The sequence below is a fragment of the Emys orbicularis genome, chromosome 8 (genome assembly GCF_028017835.1).
Source record: "Emys orbicularis isolate rEmyOrb1 chromosome 8, rEmyOrb1.hap1, whole genome shotgun sequence".
In the NCBI taxonomy this organism is placed as follows: Eukaryota; Metazoa; Chordata; order Testudines; family Emydidae; genus Emys; species Emys orbicularis.
In genome coordinates this window covers 3,284,427-3,304,521 of record NC_088690.1, presented here as the reverse complement: position 1 = coordinate 3,304,521, position 20,095 = coordinate 3,284,427, and the positions used below count along the sequence as shown (strand labels likewise).

Below are 20,095 nucleotides of genomic sequence, written 5' to 3'. Positions count from 1 at the left end.
CCCTGTGGAAAAAAAGGGACAGCAGAGAGACAACATGGGTCTTTTAAAACGGGGTGAGGGTGAATTTGTATGAAGGCTCCCGCTTGGATGGCTGTGTGGTAGGTTGTACACAGAGGCCCCTTGCAAGTTTATGCTAAGGTGCTGCAGACTAAACCAGTGCGTTTTTTCCTTTTTCCCCTGTAAATGCCTTTTTATCATTCAGACTGTCACCTGTGTTTTCTGGCAAGCGCTGCTGGCTGGGGGAGGTCTGGCAGAGCTAAACTCCCAGCTTGGTGGTCTTTGTACGGCCTTAAAAACAGAACCTGCTCTGTGAATACCTGCAAGTTCACATGTGTCAGCCGTATGGTTGGAATGTTTTCTTCTTCGCTTTAAAGAGGGGTTTATAATGAATACTTTCCTTGTGATCAAAATGGGTAAATAAACAAACAGCTCCTGCAGGAAGTGTACTGTGTGTAGACAGAGCAAATAGATTGTAGCTCTCCAAACCAGCAAAAAAATCCCAGCCTCACCCAGCCGTGTGCATTTAAGCAGTTAGAACATGAAATGTGAATTGATCTTCTCCATTTTCCTTTCACATCAGATGTTGCCCCTTACCAGGCATGACAAGACTCAGAACTTGCCAGATCATCGTCTTTTTCTGGTATTGATTCAGCTTGTTGATGCAAAATTCCTTTATTGAAACTTAAATGGAAAAAACCTCAACTGTTCAAACTAGATCTGAGCAAATAATTCCCAACAAAATTGTATCTCTGATGAATGCAGCTTCTCTTTCTGTGTGTGGACTATCCACAAGCAGACCTCAGCTTCCGTGAGTTTGCTTATATGATTGGGTCAGTTTAATTCTGTGGCTTGATCATACATAGATCCTTTGGTGGGAGAGCTCAATATGCCATATTTGAAATATGAGCCTTGCTGGGGTGTTATGATTGGTCCAAAGTCACATGGTGGTGTTTCTGATCCCTGACTGGGTGAGCATGCAGGCACCTCTGTGACAAATACTTGAAAGTGAAAATGTTCCCATTTGGTTTCTGTAAATTCTTGTGCGTATGGTGTTGAAATTTGCCGTCCATGAGCATTTGTGCTAGTACGATTCAATGGGCCTGATCCTTAGCCATTAACTTCAGTGGAGGCACTCTGGCTGAGGATCGGGCCCATTGACTCTAACTGCGGAAAGTGAATTTCGAAAGGACATGAAAACGACCAACACTGATTCACTTAACAATTAAAGCAGTTTTGATAGGATTCTTTTTGCATTATTCTGCTACCTGTAGCCTCAGCGATTAGCCCCCAGTCCAATTGGACTTTGTCTCCAGGTAACCTTTAGTATGTTTTTTGAGCCAGTTATGTGACTCTAACAGGCCTGTCTCCTCTAGGCTTTTTAATCTTTGTCTCCTGGACAGTATTATCCAAACCTCCCCATACCTTCTTCTTTTCCATACAGTGCCACTTGTGCATAAGGCAGGATTTTTGTGTGGGAAAAGTCCATTTACTCCTGCCAGGCATTCCTCACTGGATGACACAGTCCCATGTGTATGATGTGACAGCATACGGTACCTGTTTACAGCTGAGAATTGAATAGCCTAAGACTTTCCTCTCCCAGGTTTTTCTCCCATGAGAATTAAAAACTGACATAATTTCTCCCTATTTATACCAGGAAAATAATTACCGGGTGGGGGGGGGGGCGCTAGTCCCTCCCTCCAGGGTTAATTTGGAGGCTGGCTTCCAGTTCTTTTCTCTCCACCCCAGATCCATCACAAATAGTCTGATCCACCTGAATGATCTCGATGTCCTCTCATCCAAAGCTTGATTTTTTTTCTGGAAAATTAAGGAAAACTGTAACAATTCCCCTCGCTCTCTCTCTCTCTCTTTCCCCACCCCCCGGATTTTTCTAAAAATGTTTGGTTTCCTCATAACTCTAAACCCGTTTCTATAGAAACGTCAAACATCAGTGCTCTGTGGCAGGGTTAGCTGAAACAATGGGGAGACGCACTAGAGCTGACAAGTGCAGTGGGAAATGACCTACTGCCGGCAAAGCCCACGGCTCCTTCACAAGTAGTAGGTACTTTCTTAGCTTGTGGAGATGACGGAGATATTTTTGGTGCTCTTGCAAAAATACGAAACTCAGACATATATTGTGAGAATATAAAATTCACAATAAATGTATATACATCTATCCACTTACTATAGATATGTCTATATTTTGAAGTGTATACATTCTATAGGTACATCTTTTAAAGTGTATTTTATATACATTTATCTAAAGGTATACATACGTATCTTAAGTTTACATAATACACCATTTTTTTGATATACAGACACCAGTTTGACTGGTGTGTTATTTACACACGTGTTGTCTAGGCATAATATCAGAAAGCCTCTGTTTGATGCACACTTTGCAAATTGAGCCTGGCCCCTCAGGCAGTTTGCAGACAGTGTGTGGCTCAGATACACATGATGCGGGGGAGGTGCTGGCAGGGAACTGCAGGTGGGGCTGATCTGGCAGAAGAAGGGGATGCTGTCTGGGAAAGATTGTGATCCATTACTGAGCAGTTGGTGAGGACTGCCAAACTCCCTGGGTGGCCTTCAAGGGCAGCAGAGACTTCCATTAAAGAGCAATTCTGAAAAGCTGTTGGCATTCCTAGGCAAAGTATTTGGTTAACCTGGAGCTGTCTGGTGTTCCTGTTGTTTTCTGGGTGGCTCTAGGTGGGCAGAGTTAAGGGTGTTTGGGTGATCCTGGGGATATATATATATATATATATATATATATATATATATATATATATATATATATATATATATATATATATATATATATATATATATATATATATATATATATATATATATATATATATATATATATATGTGTGTGTGTGTGTGTGCATACTTTCAAATGGTTTGGGCTTTTAGTTAAGAGGAACCTTCATTTACATGGTTTGTTTTTTAGAAAGCTACTTAGTTCTCTTAATGTTATTTGGCTGAAGTAGGTCCCTGGGAATATGACTACTGGCCTAAGTGAACCCAAACATTGATGGAACTCAAGAACAGTTTTGCTTTGTCCTGCCTTCACTCTATCGCTTCCATAATTTAGTCCACCCTACTTTCAGGTTGTGCTGCCTGTGATCATCACATGTGTGCTCCCTCTGACCAGTCATCACCACCAAGAGTCCTGAGATTTTAGAGGCAATTCTGGGGGTTTGAGAAATTCAGAAACTTTGGTCTCAGGTCAAAAGCCCGAGGCTAGGCAGGAACGCTGAATGATGGCTGTAGATAGAGTCACATGCAGGTGGTCAACTTGTCAGAACCGAAGGTCCTAGTTATCAAAAATCTGGGATAACAAGGATGGCAGCAGGCAGGAGGAATTGTCTTTCAACAGAATGTTTCTCAAAGTTTCCATGACTCATTTGCGGATTTTTAGCTCCATTAATATAAAAGATGCTCACAAATTTCCTAATTAACGTGAGATTTAAAAAATATAGATTTACTGTTTGCATCAAACATTTTTGTAGCAAAACAGGGACAAAAATGAAAGAAGCACTAATGTTTGTTCAGTGCCCTGATTAATGCTGTGGGTTATTAGGTGAGGTACAAGGAACTGCCTAACAGTTTATTGGCCCACCTGGTTACTTTGGAGTTGTTCTTTTATTGGTTAAAATTAGTCTTGGGTTAGAACAGTGGTTCCCAAACTGGGGTTCGGGAAATGTTACTGGGGGTTCTCGGGGAAAAAATTCCCTAATGGCGGAGAGAGCTGGTCTTAGGGACCCCGGGCAGCACGGGGCCAGCAGCCCAGAGCCCCTGGACTTCCAAGAGCTAAGCAGATCAAAGCAAGCATATCTATCACACTCAGGAGATTTAAACTCCAAGACTCCTTATAAGAAATGGAAAGGGAGGTGGATATTTTTAGCTGTTTTTAAAATGAAATAGGCAGCTAGTATTGTTTTTAAAATTATGATGAAGAACAAGTTTAAGCTTTGTTGTAACGTGCGTTGTTTGCCTGGACTGCTCAAGACCTGAATGCTTGTGTAGGAGGAGCTCTTTGAGTTGGCTTCTTAAATACCTTCATGCTGTTTCCCATCTGATACTCCTTGATGAAACATAGGAGCCTTGTCTTATAACAGGCTTATTCAAAGTGATACAAGCTACGAAAGTGAGATCTTGGAAGAGTGTTGCCGTTTTCATAATGTAATAAAATACTGTAATGATAAATAATAATAATAAATAGTGTGTAATAAGCATGTCACAAAAACAAATTTTATATTTCCAAGATCACTGCTTTTATCATTTATACTCCGGTAAAGGAGAAAAGCCCTGGAAATATTCATTTTTAGGAGGGGGTTTGCGAGACTTGACATTTTAGTGAAAGGGGTTCACAGGTTGTTAAAGTTTGGGAACCACTAGGTTAAAGAAAAACGAATAGGGAGAGAGGTTGTTGAGAGACGTGGGGCAAAATATGTCTTATAGCAGAACGCAGCAGAACCCCCGCCCCCCACCCCGATCATGCTGTTTAATTTTTGCTACTTTTTTTTCCCTTCTACATATAATCCACATTTGCTAGCTCCAAATTCTTAGCATGTCTCAGAAATTCCAGAGTTTTTTGCCCTGAATCAATAAGGAGATGGGAAAAAGGCTTGTAATTGCTTCTTCCATTGTGCTCGTTAAAACCACATTGTGGGAAATGGACCCAAACACTGTCTTTTAAGTGGTGTTGAGTCTGAGGCAGGTGGTATTAACTCAGGACTGCATTAACTCTTTTCAAATCTCTTTCCTATTTCCTTGAGGAAACATGCCTGGAGTGTCTATATGGCAAGGGCTGTTTGCCTGCCTCTTGCATTGACATTTTAATTTGGTCCATGATATAAATATCATTTCCCTAATCCTCCTTGCCCTGGCCTTGTTTTGTCTTTTTCTTCAAAGTGAGTTGACTTTTTTCTTTAAGGGAGAGTGGTGGGGGGAGGAGGGGATGGGAATGGTGGCTGCTGCTCTAGTTTAGAGAATTCAAAGCTGGGGGGGAAATCTCAGAGTAACTGTTGTTTCTTTCTTTGTATTCACATGGAAATTTTTAATCTCCATCAAAGGATCAGGAGAAAATAACATTGAGATTCAACAAGAGAGCTCCTGGCTTACATGGAATTTTTAAACGTTATTTGGCTTTATCCCTTAAACGATGAGAACCATGAACTATGTTACCTACAAGCTTCATCATTAACTTTTCTCTTTCTTCCTCCACCCCTCTATTTATTTTCCTCTTTCCCTTTTTCTTAGATCTTTATTATCCTATGTAACATGCAAAGCTCATTTTGGTCGATGCTATAATATTCCGTAGGATTTGTTTAGTTGTGTATATGTAAACACTTTGAACTTTAACCAGAAGTTCTGATTTGAAATATTGCACCATATTCTACTTTTGATGTGAATCTGGACTATCTGCAGCGAAGTCAATGGAATCACTCCGGTAACAGAGATCAGAATCTGACCCACTGCGTTACATAGCGCTACAAGAGCTAACATTATACTGCTAAAAAAGAAAGGGACAATGCTAGATAAGGAAAACACAAACAAGTTTCTGCTTTGTGGTTGTGAATCATAAACACTGTCTGCACCTATGGAAATAGCTGATTCAGTGAGACACCCCCCGCTCCACCCCCACTTCCCAGTAACTAACCCGTGGAGAAGGATGACAGATTTTACAGGTGGGTCCTGGCAACAACAGTAGATTTCACGCTTCCTCACAGATAAACTTAAAAAAAAAAGGGGGGGGGGTGTATTAACATGAAAATTCTCATTAGTACTGTTTTATGGTGTTTAATGTTAAACATGGAAAATAAAAATGAATGAGAGCCAGTAAATGGGACCGACACTTCTGTTACAAACTTCTCCAGCAAGTGAAAACTAGCACAGTGAAGCTGTGGGTGCTTACATTCCTGCTGCGGGTCAAGCCAATGGCACCATCCTAGCACCTAGACTTAATGCATTTTCGGGGGGGGGGGGAGTTTAAATAGGCAATGTGGTTTGTGATTTTTTGTTAACAATGTTAAGGAGTATTGTGACACAGGAAATCAAGGTTCTAACCAGTTTTGGTTAATAAAAATCACATCACACATTTTATAGCAAACCCAGACTAAATTCCAGGTTAGCTGATCATATTCTGCCTCCTTAACTCCACCTTCTGCTTCAGCTGGATCCATTGTTCTTCACTTCCTTTTATAATGCTGCCATGTTCCATCCAAGAGGTGGCTGCATTTGGTGGCTTGAAGTGATTCTTCTGTTTGTGAGTCTGTGTGCATTCAGTGTGTGTGTGTGTGTGTGTGAGAGAGAGAGAGAGAATGTCTGGAAATGCACAGCACAATCGGGACACTCAAACAACCTTAACTCTGCTCTGTCATGGACTCCTCTAACTTTCTGTACAGTTAAAACTCATGGAGATCTTGTGCAAAGGCTACATTTGAGTGCTATTTTGAGGAATTAATGATAATTTTTCTCCTTACTCTTCTTCATAACCAAAAGTTTCTCCTCTAGCAGAAACCTAAACTCTGTCCTATAGTGACACCATGCAAAAATCATACGATTATGATTAAGGCATTCTAGTGTGTGGGACCCTGATTAAATTAAAGTGATTTTTAAAGACACATTGGATTCTCTCCCCCTGCCCATGGTGTCATCAGGGGGCAGAGTTAAGGTTGTTTGGATGCTCTAACGATTCTGTTCCATACCTTAATGTGTTTGGATTTTTTAAAGTTTAACTTTCATTGTGCATTTCTTAGGTTTAGAATGCCTTGGTTTTGGGATGATTGCAACATCCTGGTATTATCGTTTAACCTAAGTTACTGATATTACTCTCAACTTTAACTCCATTTTAACGTAGTTTTGTTTGGACTTTTTTTTTTTAAGATTTCATACACAAACCTCTCAAAATTCCACTTGTCTCCTGCACCTCCATATGTTCCCCTGTCCACACACCACCAAATTTCCCCTGCCCATGCATCCCAGCTTCCCCCCTCTCCTTTCTACATCACCCTGCAAACACACATAAATACACCCTTGTTTCCCCCTTCCTCCTGGCCTGCCTGTTGAGTAGCTTTTGAAGGTATTTGGGATTAATAGTCATTTTTTGGCTGTTATTTTTCATAACTGAAAGTTTGAGTCATTATGAATTGACCCCTTTCAAAAGAACCACCATCTCCCATTGTTCTCACTGGGACTGGAGCTCCACTATTTTGTTCACTCTCTTTACACTTGATAGAGTAGCAGCATTTCTAAGGACTGGTCTATACTAGTCTGTTATTTCAGAATTAGCCAAGTTAATTCGGGGAAAAAAATGATTCCGTCCACACAACCAAACCGTTTTTTTGATTTAAAGGGCTCTTTAATCCGATTTCTGTACTCCACCTCGGCAAGTGGAGTAGCGCTTAAATCGAGATCGCAATCCCGGGTTAAAGGTATTGTGGATGCAATTCAACGTTATTGGCCTCCAGGAGCTATCCCAGAATGCTCCCTTGTGACCGCTCTGGACAACACTCTCAACTCCGATGCACTAGCCAGGTGGGCAGGAAAAGCCCCGGGAACTTTTGAATTTCATTTCCTGTTTGGTCACCATCAGCACAGGTGACCATCAGCACAGTCCACCATCACAGGCGACCATGCAGAGTCCACCATCACAGGAGATCACGCAGTCGTGGATTCGCAGACAAGCTCCAGCATGGTCAGAACGGGAGGTACTGGATCTCATTGCATGTTGTGGAGACGAATCTGTAATGGCAGAACTACGTTCCAAAAACAGGAACGCAAATACATACGCTAAAGTCTCCAGGGCCATGACGGAAAGAGGCTACTCCAGGGACACAGAGCAGTGTCGTACAAAAATCAAGGAGCTCAGGCAAGCGTACCAAAAAGCCAGGGAGGCGAACGGGCGCTCTGGGTCACAGCCCCATACATTCCGCTTCTACCGTGAGCTGCATGCAATTATGGGGGGGTGACGCCACCACTACCCCACCACTGTCCTGGACACCTGCAAGGGAGGAGTTGCATGGAGCGAGGAGGAAGAGTCATTGGAGGACAAAGAGGAGGAGAAGGACAGTGCACAGGCGGCAAGTGGGGAATCCGTTTCCCCCCCTAGCCAGGAACTAGTCTTAACGCTGGAGCCAATAGCCTCCCCCCACTCCCAAGGCGGGCTCTCGGACCATGACCCTGGAGAAGGTACTTCTGGTGAGTGAGAGCCTGATCAGAACCACGCGGTGGAGGGTGGGGGGAAACCCAGCCATGCTGGGCAGTTCGCGTTTAGTTTAAAGGGCTTATTCCTGCTCAGAGCCTCATCGGAGCCACGCGGTGGGGACGGGGGTGATGGTGTTGTGTGAAGCGATCATCCCAGAGAGCCCGCAGGCCCTCCTTTTATATGGCAAACCCACCAGGCATTGCTTGCTATGGGAAAGGGGGCCCAGCAGTTTGAAAGCATTGAAATGAATGCAGAAGAAGCAGAACCCTGCGTGCCCCTAGGCTGCCTGCAAGCTGAATTCTGTTGCCCGGCCATGTGTGATGGCTTACTCACACCAAAGTGGCAGGCACTTCAGTATAAGAGGCAAAATGCTAACTTATACAGAAAGAGCATGTGCTGTGTACTATGAATTGCCTGTTTCACTGAGAAGGAGTGTCCCCTTTGTTCTCTGAAATGTATCTTTTAAAATACTACCCTCCCTTTTTCTCCTCCAACAGGTGCAAATGTTTCAACGCGGCCCCTATCTACTCCGTTCCAGAGGCTGGTCCAAATTAGAAGGCAGAAAAAACGAACTCGGGACGACATGTTCGCCGAGCTCATGCAGTCCTCCCGCACTGATAGGGCCCAGCTGAATGTGTGGAGGCAAACAATTGCGGAGTCCCGTAAAGCATTACAGGAACACGAAGAGAGGAGGGACGCGCACAGTGAGAGCACGCAGGATGCTATGGTCAAGCTCATGGGGGAGCAAACTGACATGCTCCGCTGTATGGTGGATCTAATGCGGGAAAGGCAGCAAGACCAAAGACTGCCACTGCAGCCCCTGTATAACCACCTTCCCTCCTCCCCAAGTTCCATAGCTTCCTCACCCAGATGCCCAAGAACACGAGGGGGGAGGCTACGGGGACCCACACACTCAACCCCAGAGGATTGCCCAAGCAGCAGAAAGCTGGCATATGCGAACTTTTGATTTGGTTTCTGGACTTGTCCTTCCCTTCTCCTCCACCCCCCTAACCTAATACCCCTCCTCCCCCGGTCTACCTTCTGATTTCTCTCAATGTGTTGTGCAACAAATAATAAAGAACAGTTTTTAAACAATTTTGACTTTATTTCCTTTCATATATATAGGGGGCCGGTAACGTCAAGAGAAACAAACACAACTGTCACACCGTACCCTGGCCAGTCATGAAACTGGCTTTCAAAGCTTCTCTGATGCTCAGTGCACCCTGCTGCGCTCTTCTAATCGCCCTGTTGTCTGACTGTGCGAAATTGGCCACCAGGCGAGTTGCCTTAACCTCCCACCCCGCCATAAACGTCTCCCCCTTACTTTCACAGATATTGTGGAGCACACAACAAGCAGCAATTACAACTGGAATATTGGTTGTGCTGAGATCTAACCGAGTCAGTAAACTGCGCCAGCGCGCTTTCAAACATCCAAAAGCACATTCTACCACCATTCTGCACTTGCTCAGCCTATAGTTGAACTGCTCCTTACTACTGTCCAGGGTGCCTGTGTACGGCTTCATGAGCCATGGCATTAAGAGGTAGGCTGGGTCCCCGAGGATAACTATAGGCCTTTCAACATCCCCAACAGTAATATTCTGGTCTGGGAAGCAAGTCCCTTCCTGCAGCTGTTCAAACAGACTAGAGTTCCTGAAGATGCGAGCGTCATGCACCTTTCCCGGCCATCCCACGTTGATGTTGGTGAAACGTTCCTTGTGATCCACCAGTGCTTGCAGCACCATGGAAAAGTATCCCTTGTGGTTTACGTACTGGCCGCCCCGGTGTGCCAGGGCCAAGGTAGGGATATGCATTCCGTCTATCGCCCCGCCACAGTTAGGGAACCCCAGCGCATTAAAGCCATCCACAATGGTCTGCACATTATCCAGAGTCACTACCCTTGATAGCAGCTGGTCAATGATTGCGTTGGCTACTTGCAGCACAGCAGCCCCTACAGTAGATTTGCCCACTCCAAACTGATTCCCGACTGACCGGTAGCTGTCGGGCGTTGCAAGCTTCCGCAGTGCTATGGCCAGTCGCTTCTCAACGGTGAGGGCTGCTCTCATTTTGGTGTCTTTGCGCTTCAGGGCAGGGGACAGCAAGTCACAAAGTTCCATGAAAGTGTCCCTACGCATACGAAAGTTTCGCAGCCACTGGGAATCATCCCAAGACCTGCAACACTATGCGGTCCCACCAGTCTGTGCTTGTTTCCCGGGCCCAGAATCGGCGTTCCACGGCATGAACCTGGCCCAACGCCACCATGATCTCCCAATCGCCACATGCCGTGCTTCTAGGAACGTCTGTGTCCATGTCCTCATCAGTACAGTAATCGCGCAGTTGTCACTTCCTTTCCCGGTTTTGCAGGTACTGCACATACTGCTGGATAATGCGCGAGGTATTTACAATGGTCAAAACTGCAGCGGAGATCTGAGCGGGCTCCATGCTTGCCGCGCTATGGCGCCTGCACGGGTAATTCTGGAAAAAGGGCGCGAAATGTAGGAAAGCTGTTCGATTCAAGATGGCCAATAAAAGGCGGTAAATGGTTGTCGTCTGTAGCTTTCACGGAGTCGGGAAACTCGCTAGAGCTGCAAGAGCAGAGTTTGCGGCGGAAGCTGTGCGGCTCAGTTCACGATGGCCGAAAAACGGCGGGGAATTGTTGCCTTCTGTAGCTTTCACGGGAGCCCAGGACCGACAACATGGAAAAATTAGCTAGCAATGCAAGAGCGGGAGAGCAGAGTTTGCGGCAGAAGCTGTGCTGCTCAGTTCACGGTAGCCAAAAAAAGGTGGGAAATGGTTAGATAAAAGAGTAGATAGAAAGACGAGAGGACATGTGAGGTGGATTCATAGTGCCAGGAGACAGGCGGTGCACCGTACTGCACCGTCTGCTGGCAGTATGGCGTCTGCCATAGCTTTCACGGAGGGAGGAGCGAGTGACGACACACACCCAGAAACACCCACGAGAATGTTTTTGCCTCATCATGCACTGGGAGCTTAACCCAGAATTCCAATGGGTGGCGGGAGCTGTGGGATAGCTTCCCACAGTGCACCGCTCCGACATTCGATGCTAGACTCGGTACTGTGGACGCACTCCGCCGACTTCACGCGCTTTAGTGGGGACACACAACACCGAATGTATAAAATCGCTTCCGAAAATTCGAATAGAATAAGTTCAAATTAATTTCGTACTGTAGACGTACCCTAACACTTGGGCAGCTATATTGAAATCCTACTTTTTGCCGAGATGAAAGCAGACAGATATGAACATTTAAAAATAAAATCGTAGGGAATGGAAGATGAAAATGGCTTGTTACTTTAATTACAATTTATGAAAGTCCATTTGTTTTAGCAAATGTTTCTTAAAAGCAGGTACATCTGCTTCTTATCCCCCATTTTTTTCTGTTGGGTGTCAGAACACAGTCATCCAGCCATGGCTCTTGACAGGCTTTTTCCCTTAACTTTGCATTACCCCTCACTTCTTCACTCTGGAAATAGTAGAGGTTTCCTTATGTCATTTTCATCGTGTGTTTCGGCCTTCCTTGGTGCTTGAGTCAGGGTGGTACTGATACAAACGCATGGTGATAGAATAGGAGAGACTCCTTTTCCCAGATTTAACAAGCTTATCCTTTCTTCTCTGACTCTTTACATAGGCTCTTGTAACTGCTCTTTAGGATTTTATTATTACAAGAATATTTTTTATAGCACTGGGCCAGAAACCCTTTCTTCTTTAATTTTCCTGAATCTATGTGCAGGCCAGTTGGCCGCCACCCAAATTCTTGTTAATTTTTTCCCCTGATTAAGGTTTTTCAGACCTAATCCTTCTGTCTCTCATTCCTCACCTTCATTCTTGCCTCGGCCAGATGTTTGTTTGCCACTTTTCAGACTCTCAAAAAATGTTCTTACATGGTCACTTTGAGTAGCCACATTTGCAAAACATGTCAAGAGAAATTTCCAAATCTTGATTACCAAATGCCTCTCTGCTAATATTTTAAGACCTTCCAAAAGCAGGTTCCCTTTAACAGTTCCATTAAATCCTGTTTAAACAGTGTGAGAGTGAGATATTCGATAGGTGACCGGAGTTAGGCCCACCTTGTAAGTGAGGAATATGGATAGCATTTCAGAGAATGCTGGGAAGACTGTAAAAGTATGGCCAGGAAAGAATAAAACATCCAAAGTAGGGCAAAACTTTCTTTCCCCATTTCCACCTCTTTCTCGTCCTACTCTATTGTGTTGTTCTCTGCTTCAGACTGTTTAAGACTGTGCCAAATACTCAGATATTTTATAGGTAATGGATCCCATAAATGCCCTGGCCAACCTCTGAGGGAAAAACATGATTGTCGGTTTTGGACAGAGTAGAAAACCCAAGCAGGAAATCGTTGCTGAATGGCACAGCTGAAAGCAAACATTTTAAGCTAGTAAACTGCCCATCTGCATACCCACACGTATGTCAGAATGCAGGGCTAGGGAGACCATGGCACAGAGAGTCTGTAAATGGTTAGCGGTGAGAGATTTTGTGATTAAAGAACGAAGAGTTTTGCTTCATTAGTTCCTGAAATATGGCTACCTCAAGATGATATATAATTATGTTGTTTAAGGACAGATTGCCGGATAGAGCACATGAGCTCTTGCTCAGGACAAAAGTGAGACGATCAAAGGGTTAGATTTGGGATGGTTCAGATGGTTCCATATGCAAAACCTAAAAAATTACAGGGCAGGATATATAACATAAACGTTGCCTTCCAACCTCTGTTGTCAGTATGCCAGGATAGGGCTTCGTTCTGGTCGTTGTGGTAGGTCTGATGATCTAATCTGAACTTGCCCAGGGAAGCTACAGATGGAGAAGTCCTTTTTGGTTCCCAAACCCATTCCAGTGTCACACATTGCAGAGGATACTGGTGCGGGATTGTTCTGTGCTGCATATTTTTCAGGACTTCCACCACTTGAGAGTCTGTTCTGATGTCTAATAGATCTCACTACCCAGAAAGCATTTTCCTAATATTCAACCTAAATAATTCCTCCTTTAATTGAATCCATAGTTAACTCCTAGTTCTGCCCTGGGTACCCGCTTTCTTTCTCTGATGTCTGCACCCTTCCACTGATTATGGATATCCCCTGCTATCATTTAACCAAGCTATACATATTTGTTTCTTTTAACCTTTCCTCATACGTTACAGAAGTTATACAATCCCCTTTGTATAGGTCAAGTTGGATTAGTTTGCTGAATGGTTTTCCCAGCCTTTAAATAATTAACAGGCCAGCAACAAAATGCATATTGTTAAAGTAATGAAGCAATAACAATAAAACTGGTTTCAGACCCAACGTAAGGAAGTTATAGGCCACAGGCTGCTACTTCTCACATAGTACATCAATGATTACATGTGTGTTATTTTCAGACACTTTTTATTGCAACTTCAAATGATCTTCCAAAGTTAACTCTCCAATAAAATAGTAGCCTTCCAAGCTCATGTGTAATAGGCACGGCATTGGCCTTCCTGGGGGTGGGGGGAGAAGCAGGCTTTATTTGTTGTATAAAAGCAAAGGAGTAGCCCAGTGGAGGGCACTAGCCTAGGACTTTGGAGACCTGGCTGTAATCCTGCTCTGCCACTTACTGCCTGTATCCCTTTGGGCAAGTCACTTCATCTCTCTCTACCTCAGTCCCCATCTGTACAATGGGGATAACAGCCCTGGCTGGCCTCAGAGGGGATGAGGTTTTGAGGGTAAATACAACAAAAGATTGTGAGGTGCTGAGTTTCTTTGATACTGGGGCCAGATAAGTACATAAGACAGAAAGAGCCAATGCCCAGTAAAGTCAGTGGGACCCCTTCCATTGACTTCCGTGGCTGTTGGATTGAGGCCCTTAAAGAATATGACACCTCATTCCTGAACTTGTTAAGATATGTGTTAAACTTCCTTTGGTTAAGGAAATAAGTCTGAAAATGTTCTTTGGGTTTTCAGATGTGCAGTGGAACAGGACACCGTTATGGCTTGTGATTCATTGTTTTCATTTAAGGATTGAGTATTTCAAATATTCTTGAATGTTTCACTGTTCAACAAGTAGTTTCTTTATTGGTTTTCCCTGAGAAGGGCGTTGCAGCAGGCGCTGGATTCTCTTATTTTCCTGGCCCCACTTTGTGTTGTCGTTTGCAGCCATGCACAGTGGGTTCCAAGCATCACCATTGTGATCCAGTAGTGTTTCACACTCCCTTTGCAGACCTGAGGGACTCAAGTTAGAGAAACGGGGAATTTGCTGGGAAGGTCAGAAGGTTGTTTTGATTCCCCATCTCGCAAAGAAAGTTGAGTGAAGTCCCTTCTAGATTCATATATAGTAAGAAAGCACACATTTAATGGAAGCTGTCTGGGTACCAGATGCTCTTGAGCATCTGGCATTTTTATTTCTGCTAAATAAGCAACTTGCAAAATGTCTGGTAGATCTTCTGTGAAGAAATCAAATGGATGGCAGCACTTAATGTTCATTGATTTCATTTGTGGACATTGTTTTTTCCTAGGTCGTTAACATCTATCCGAAGTGAACTGATTCCGTATCTAGTTAGGAAACAGTTTTCCTCTCCTACATCATTACGACAAGGACAGGACAACAAAGAGCAGGATCAAAAGAAGGATCAAAAGTCATTAGGTGAGTGCAAGAATCACCTGGTTTAATGAAGATCTTGAATCATTTATGCTGCAGTTGAGCTACTGGATAGACTCCAGAGTTTGTCTACATCAGTGGGTCCTTTTCTTTTTTATGTATTCAACATGCTTATTATGGTAATGCTTAAGGATCAGGCAAGAGTGGAGCAGCACTGTGCGAACCACTGCACTAACACAAAGTGGTAGACGGTCCCTGCCCCGTAGAGCTTACAGTCTAAACAGACGAGACAGGTGCAGGCTTAGGGAAGAGGTGGAACACACAAGCAGGGTGAATAGTGTGATGGTGGTAAATGTCATGTTAGTTCCATTCTTCTGGGGAGAGGGATTGGGGGGTTACTTAAGAGGGGATAAGCTCAATGGAAAGAAAATGGAAGGGCATAATTTGTTGGGGAAAAGTCAACATGGTTTTTGTAAAGGGAAATCATGCCTCACCAATCTACTAGAATTCTTTGAGGGGGTCAACAAGCATGTGGACAGGGGAGATATAGTGTACTTAGATTTTCAGAAAGCCTTTGACAAAGTCCCTCACAAAAGGCTCTTAAGCAAAGTAAGCTGTCATGGGATAAGAGAGAAGGTCCTGTCATGGATTGGTAACTGGTTAAAAGATAGGAAACAAAGGGTAGGAATAAATGGTCAGTTTACAGAATGGAGAGAGGTAAATAGTGGTGTCCCCCAGAGACCGGTATTGGGACCAGTGCTATTCAACATACTCATAAATGATCTGGAAAAAGGGGTCAACAGTGAGGTAGCAAAATTTGCAGATGATATAAAACTACTCAAGATAGTTAAGTCCAAAGCAGATTGCAAAGTGTTATAAAAAGCTCTCACAAAACTGGGTCACTGGGCAACAAAATGGCAGATGAAATTCAATGTTGATAAATGCAAAGTAATGCACATTGGAAAACATAATCCCAACTATACCTATAAAATGATGGGGTCTAAATTAGCTGTTGCCATTCAAGAAAGAGATCTTGGGAGTCATCGTGGATAGTTCTCTGAAAACATCCACTCAATGTCCAACGGCAGTTAAAAAAGCAAACAGAATGTTGGGACTCATTAAGAAAGGGATAGATAATAAGACAGAAAATATCATATTGCCTCTATATAAATCCATGGTACGCCCACATTTTGAATACTGTGTGCTGATGTGGTCACCCCATCTCAAAAAAGATATATTGGAATTGGAAAAGGTTCAGAAAAGGGCAACAAAAATGATTAGGGGTATGGAACGGCTGCCATATAAGGAGAGATTAATAAGACCTGGGACTTTTTAGCTTGGAAAAGAGACGACTAAGGGGGGATATGATAGAGGTCTATAAAATCATGATGGGTGTGGAGAAAGTAAACAAGGAAGTGTTATTTACGTCTTCGCATAACACAAGAACTAGGGGTCACCAAATGAAATTAATGGGCAGCAGGTTTAAAACAAACAAAAGGAAGTATTTTTTCACACAACGCACAGTCAACCTGTGGAACTCTTTACCAGAGGATGTTGTGAAGGACAAGACAGGGTTCAAAAAAGAACTAGATAAATTCATGGAGGATAGGTACATCAATGGCTATTAGCTAGGATGGGCAGAGATGGTGCCTCTGTTTGCCAGAAGCTGGGAATGGGTGACAGGGAATGGACCACTTGATGATTCCCTGTTCTGTTCACTCCCTCTGGGGCACCTGGCATTGGCCACTGTCGGAAGACAGGATACTGGGCTAGATGGACCTTTGGTCTGACCCAGTATGGCCGTTCTTATGGTCTTTGGCAGGGGGAAGGGGAGAAGAGGATAAGAGGGGCAGGTGTGCACTGAAGCAGAGGTCGAGAGTGGGACAAAAAATAGCCAACTAGCCCAGGGCAAAGTCCAGTCAAAGCTATAGAAAGTTCTCTGAATGGCCAAAGGTCCCTGGTTTGGCTGCTTCCGCCCCTTCCGGCTGGGGTCTCTGGCTGGCTCGTCTCCGCAGTTTTCTCCCAAGCCCACATGACAGTAAAGATTGTAGTAGGCTATTTTAATCTGTACATTTCCGGATAGTGCTGTGGTAAAACTCTGCACCCTGTCCCATCAGTCACCTCAGTCCCCAACCCAAAAAGCCATACTCAGTATGGGGTGAGAGGCAGTGCTGCCTCTGTTCTCATGAGCACGTTTTCTTACGTTCCCTCCACGGCCCCAGAGCTAAGCTGCTATCCAACCAACACTTAGCTGCGTCCTGCTGGCTTATTCCAGGTGAACAGCTTGGAGCTTGTCATGGTGGGGCCTGTGGAACCGACGCAAGCAGTGGGCTGGGAAATCTGACCTCTGGGATTTAGAATTTAAAGGCAGGGGTAGGATTATTTTCTTGCTTTGTTTTGTTGGGCAAGAGGAGATGTAGGCAAACGCTCGTGGTCATAGGTGGGGCTAGCATGTAACGGAGTGGCCTACGGAGCTCTGTCTCTGAGAACCTCCTCTAACCCGTCATTGCAAAGTCAAACATATTACAATTGGCTAATGTCATTTCAAGCGACGTAAAAAACCAGAATTATTCCCTGTTTTGTTTGCCCGCTGTTTTTAAAGACCTAGAACCCCAAGATTTCTTGGTGTGCTTTCTGGATTTCCCCTTGTTCAGGGGTTGGAAAGTCAAACTTCCTTGGGCATCGCAGGGGAGTTTCTGAGATGCAGGCTTCTTCCCCGCTGGGACAGGAGGATGCATTATGGGGTTTATCCTGATCTCCCTTACGTTGGTGTAAATCAGGAGTAACTCCATTGTAATCAGTGAGTCAACCAGATTCTGGCTCTGTGTTTTTCTTCCTATGCCACAGTGCAAATCAATGTAATTGTGAAAATATGGGCAGTGGGTAGGGCACTAGACTGGGATTTGAGACCTGGCTTCTGTTCCGGTCAGCCACAGACTTCCTGGGTGACCATAGGCAAGTCACTTAACCTACCCTGGGCCCCAGTTCCTCAGCTGTAACATGGAGATGGTCACACTTCCCTACTGCATGGGAGAAAACCCTTAATGATTGTAAAGTACTCAGGTGAGGGCCCTGGACAGGTTTCCCCTCCCCAAGGATATTTTAAAACCGCTGTGTCTAGAACCCTTCTGTGGAGAGTGTTGCTATCTCTGTGAAGCCTGTCTCACATTGCATGTGTATGTTCTGCAGACATCTACAGTTACGTGAAGGGTGATAGCTTGCTGGAATTTGCTCCTGATAAATCGTGTTGGAATGGTCACAGCATAGATCTGAATGAAGCCTTGCACGGAGGAAAAGTGCGTTGCTACGTCCATATCATGAAAGAGGGGCTCTGCTACCGAGTGAACACTCTTGGGTTATACATTGAAGCAAACAGACAGGTAAGGAAAATATAAAAATTGTATATTGGACTAGAGCGTGCGTGTGTGTGTGTGTGTAATGTTGTTATCTGTAGGGATAGCTTCATCAGCGACACCCCTCCTTTTGGTGAGGATCACACGGGGACTGCTTCCAGTATCCAGCTGCTGACCGAGCACATCACCCCTTTTAGCAGCATAGGGCAACGCGGCATGGTCAGCTGCAGAGGGTATGCGACTTGGGGTTTAGTCCCAGTTGTAACCTCTGACTCGCTGGGCAACCTCGGGCAAGTCATGTAAACCTTCTGTCCCTCACTTCCCCCCCATTGTAAGCTGGGGATGATGATACCCACCCCTGAGAGCTACGGATGAAAACAAATGTGATTGTTATTGGGGGGCGCAGATAGCAACCCGCATATTTAGGCTGCCTAATAGCTTCCATTCTAAATGTACCATTGCTTGAGCAGGTTTCTGTCCAGGGTAAATAATGTAACGCAGGGCACTCCAGCTGACAGAGAAGATAACATCGATCAGTCACAATTCCAGTTCACACTTACCCTGATATAGAGCGTCATTAAATATGGGAGCAAAGGGAAGGGTTAAAGAGAGAGTGGCGTTAGTAGCAGGTGTTAGTGACCTGAGGATTAAAAGCTTTAACCCCCTTAGGATCTCATTTTTTGCCAAACCGTACATATCCTCACTTCCCCTATCAAGTGATGGGGTGTGTGCAGGGCCGGCTCTGGCTTTCTGGCAGCCCCAAGCAAAAAAAAACAAACAAAGCAAAAAAAAAAACAACAACCTGCGGCCCGGCCGGAGCCAGGGTGCAGGGGGACTCCCTGCCCTGCAGATGTGCCCTGGCTAGCAGGGGGAGGAGCCATGCCCCCTGCCGGGAGGGCTCCACGCCACTCCGGTCGGTCGGCTGGGAGGGAAGGACGCTGGCTGCCCTGCCGGGCTTGCTGCAGGGCGCTCCCGTCCTCCACGCCGCTGCCCCCTACAGAGCGGCCGGAGCGGAACAACAACAACAACCGTGCCGCCCCAGGACTGGGCGGAATACCGCCTCCTACAAGCTGCCGCCTCAAGCACCAGCTTGCTCGGCTGGAGCCGGCCCTGGGTGTGTGCAATCAGGACTGGCCGATTTCTTTGGCGTTTGGGGAGGCTGGCGAGGACTGGAGGGATGCTGCAGGGGAGGAATCGGGGACTGTGGCTGGGAGATGAAGGGGCTGGATTGGTATTCCTGGGGGTGGCCAGTCCTGTCTCTGCCTCCTGGATCCAGTTGTGGTATCTCATTGGAACGGATGGGTGACTGAATGCAAACCGTAGCTGGGGGCAGGGCAGAACTGGTACGAACCCAGGAGTTGTGGGCTTAAAGGCTCTGCATGCGCTGGGTGGGGAGGAGCTGTTTTGGTGCCTGTAGTCGAGCACACAGAAGGTAGGAAGGGCACAGTGCTGCTGACAGAGGGCAGCGAGCGAGTTCTGTTATAAGCCCAGGACAAGTGGGTCGGAAGGGTTAAGGGAGAGCACCACTTGCTAGTGGAAGTGAGCATGTGCATTTGGCAGCAGCCGCTTGAGTGAAAAGTTATTGAGTTGAGCCAGTCAGGCTCCATGTGGTTTGGGGTTTTTTTTAACCTAAATATTCTACATTTTGGTCAGTGCTGGAAATGCATTTGCTCCTGGGTGGTACGTAAAGTTAGTGCTTTGAATTCACTTTGGGACCTGCAATGTTGCAGAAGATTTTCCTTGAATTTTTAACTTTCCAGAATGGTAAGGTTCCTAAGGAAACTCTGCGGAGGTGAATCATATAACAGAACTGAACGAGGAGCCCTGGAAAAGGAGCTCTTGTCCTCAGTCTTGCTGCATTTTGTTTCTCTTACCACTGCTGGTAAAAGATGCACCCTTCATTTTATCTGTGGTTTTTACCTCTATTTTGTTGTTCTGCTCTGAGGACCC

At 45.0% G+C, this 20,095-nt stretch overlaps 1 protein-coding gene across 3 annotated transcripts in view; it reads left to right on the top strand.

The window, feature by feature from the left end:
* EIF2B3 (eukaryotic translation initiation factor 2B subunit gamma) overlaps window positions 1-20,095 on the top strand; it is a 149,826-nt gene that overhangs the window by 90,129 nt on the left and 39,602 nt on the right. For all 3 annotated transcript variants that reach the window (XM_065409141.1, XM_065409142.1, XM_065409143.1), the window contains 2 exons: window positions 14,710-14,837; window positions 17,982-18,172. In XM_065409141.1, coding sequence (XP_065265213.1) covers window positions 14,710-14,837; window positions 17,982-18,172 — 319 coding nt within the window. The remainder of the gene's footprint in view (window positions 1-14,709; window positions 14,838-17,981; window positions 18,173-20,095) is intronic.